Below are 3133 nucleotides of genomic sequence, written 5' to 3' on the forward strand. Positions count from 1 at the left end.
ATGTTCAATTTGTAACAATGAAATTGGGGGTCACCACAACATGAGGAACTGTATGAAAGGGTCGCAGCGTTAGGAAGGTTCAGAACCACTGGGCTAGGGCATCAGGTGTTTCTTATATGGGTTATGTGAACTTGCTGTGCTGGGTGGATGACGTCCTAAACCTAAACAGAGAGGAGCTCAGTGATTTCCTGAACGAAGGGTGGGACTTCCTGAAGGCGGGCCAGGCCTCAAGGGAAGGTAGACCCGCCCACATTACCTGTTGAGGTAGAAGGAGAAGACAGGCTTGTCCAGCAGACCTTGGTCCACCAGTGTGTCCAGTGGTGGCCGAACCCCTCCCACGGCCAGAACGGGAAAACCGAGGCCCAATATCCCATCAAAGTGGGCAAACACGAAGACCAGGCTGGGCTCCCACAGCGCCTCCCCGAAAACCACGGATGCATTCATGATCCCCCCAATCTAGGGGGAAGAGTCAAATGGGGCGAGTTATTTCTGCGGGGACATTTCCCTTATATTCCCGAGGGGTCCCCAAATTGGGCTGAATCCGGGGAATGTCGGGAAACAACTCCAGCGGCCTGGGGAGCTTCACTCCCTCCCACCCTCTTCAAGCCCCTCCCTAAGCCAGACCATCTTAGACATTGGGGTTCTCCCAGCTTCAAGCCTTCCTGGGGTCAAGGTCACTCACGGTCAGCTTGTCCTCACTCAGGATGCCGCTTAGCTGCCCAGAGCCATACTGAATGGCGAACTTGGTCCCGTTGGGCTTGAAGGTGCTGGAGGCTTTGGGGTCGAAGCGGTGGTGGAACCCTAGGTCAGAAAGTCAGGGGTCTGTCACTGGGGGAGCAGAGTCTCCCTTGCAAGGGCGTGTCAGAAGAGAAGGGTGCCCCCAAATCCCTTGGGAAGCTAAGGCCTAGCCCCCTTCTCCCTTGAACCCCACTCATCCTTATTCTCCGCCCCCACGAAAGCTCACAGCAGGGCAGACTGAAGAAGCTGCATCTCCTGGACGGGACCCAGAGGTTGGAGGAGCCAGTGTCAAAGACGACAGAGAAGTTCTGGGGGGGCGTCCCCAGCCCAATGTTCCCATAATACTGGGCCTGAGGGCAAAACAAGGAAAAGGAGGAGGGCGAGTGAGGAACTTGACTTGAGGGCCGGAGAGCGGGGCCGTGGGGGGCTGACACTCACGTTCATGTAATTGGAGAGAGGCACAAAGGCGGACTTGCCCCCCGGGGATGGGGCCCCCAGCCCGAGGGGCTCTTCTGGGCTCCCCCATCCCCTCAGTGGGTTCGGGGTCCTGCTCCCGGCGTAGACTCGGCGAAGAGGGATCCTGTGGGGAGGAGGATAGGGACAGCTAGGATGGTACCCTTCCCATAGACCAGTGGTTCTCAACCTTCCTGATGCTGCGACCCTTTCATACAGTTCTTCATGTTGTGGTGACCCCCAATTTCATTGTTACAAATTGAGCATCATGAAAGCATAGGGATTCATCACAAAAACAATATGTAATTATATATGTGTTTTCTGATGGTCTTAGGTGACCCCTGTGAAAGGGTCGTTCGACCCCCAAAGGGGTCGCGACCCACAGGTTGAGAACCGCTGCCATAGACCTTCTATCAGTCTTTCCCAGATCCTCTATAATAAAAGCCTAATATGCTAAGTGGCCAGTTGTCTGGTCGTCCGTTCAACCAATCAAAGCATAATATGCTAATGATATACTAAGGCCACTCAACTGCTTGCTATGACGTGCACTGACCACCAGGGGCTGACAGTTCCACCGGTAGGTTAGCTTGCTGTTGGGGTCCAGCCCATTGGGACTGAGTGAGATGGGCCGGACATGCCCTGGAGCCCTCCCACAGTCCCTCCCCGGCCCCGATCGTGCACTGGTGGGGTCCCTCGGCCTGGCCTGCTCCCTCTTGCAATCCGGAACCCCTTGGGGGATGTCGGAGAGCTGATTTCAGCCCGATCCCGCAGGCCAGGCCGAGGGACCCCACTGGTGCACAAATGCACGAGGCCTCTAGTAGAATATGATGCAAAGCAAACATCTTCGTGGCCCTACAGACAGGAAGAGTCATTACCAGAAACGCTACCAAACACCGGCCAGACCATGATGGCACATTTCCCCAAGACTTTACAAGAGCAAACCAGCCGAAACAGACCAACCCCAAACGCTTTCCGTAAGAGACCAATCCAATGAACATAAAATAACACTCACAAAGGTTCCCAAAGACCCTGCATAAAACTAGTCTTTATTAAAAAAATCCTCACATGCTTTAGTTGATGGCATTGGAGACTGTTTCTCCCACCATTGGGCCGGGGGGGGGGAGGGGATATAAGCACCAAATCCCAATTTCACTCTTTATACTAAAACTAGAGGCCCGATGCACGAAATTCGTGCAAGAGTAGGCCTTCCTTCCCCCGGCTGCCTGCACCAGGTTCCCTCTGGCACCGGGACCCGGGCTTCCCTCAAAGCCTCGGCTTCATCGGAAGGTCGTCCAGTCTAATTAGCATATTACATTTTTATTATTATAGACACATTCCAGACATATCAACAACCTGATGTGAAATGTAAAATGGTCAGAGCGCTCAAAAGAAGCAAGATGTTTAAATAGCCCGGCCGGTGTGGCTCAAGTGGTTGAGCATGGTCCCATGCACCAGAAAGTTGCCGGTTCGATTCCCGGTCGGGGCACATGCCCGGGTTGCAGGCTTGATCCCTGGTGCGGGGGGTGAGGGGTGGGGTGTGCAGGAGGCAGCAGATTGCTGTTTTGATCTCACATCAATGTTTCTCTCTTCCTCTCGCCACTCCTGTCCTCTCTCTCTAAAATCAATCCAAGCACTTTTAAAAGTTCTGAGCGCTTAGCTGCTGATGGAGTAGATCTGGGAGGGGCCTGTGAAGTGACGTTTCTAACAAGTCCCCCGGCACGGGGTGCTGTTGGCTGGACAACACTCAGAGAATCACTCTCTACGGACGGCCGGACTTGGGGAATAAGGGCCATGACCTATTAGGTAACACGAGCAGGTTAGCCAACCTCGGGTGCAGTGCTAGCTCTTGTACCTGCCGGTAGTCACTCCTGGAGCCCTGCCCCCCTCACTGCCTTGCTCCCCTCCACCCCCCACCCCACCCCCCATCCCCCTGACTCCCTGA

At 54.6% G+C, this 3133-nt stretch overlaps 1 protein-coding gene across 1 annotated transcript in view; it reads right to left on the reverse strand.

The window, feature by feature from the left end:
• The window catches only part of NAPSA (napsin A aspartic peptidase), a gene marked incomplete at its 3' end in the record, with an annotated part of 10346 nt that overhangs the window by 6039 nt on the left and 1174 nt on the right, over positions 1 to 3133 (reverse strand). Inside the window, exons 2-5 of the mRNA XM_014550449.1 lie at positions 1177 to 1318; positions 965 to 1088; positions 683 to 801; positions 257 to 456 (exon numbers count right to left, since the gene is read on the reverse strand). Coding sequence (XP_014405935.1) covers positions 257 to 456; positions 683 to 801; positions 965 to 1088; positions 1177 to 1318 — 585 coding nt within the window. The remainder of the gene's footprint in view (positions 1 to 256; positions 457 to 682; positions 802 to 964; positions 1089 to 1176; positions 1319 to 3133) is intronic.

The sequence above is a fragment of the Myotis brandtii genome, unplaced genomic scaffold, assembly GCF_000412655.1.
Source record: "Myotis brandtii unplaced genomic scaffold, ASM41265v1 scaffold601, whole genome shotgun sequence".
Taxonomy (NCBI): Eukaryota; Metazoa; Chordata; class Mammalia; order Chiroptera; family Vespertilionidae; genus Myotis; species Myotis brandtii.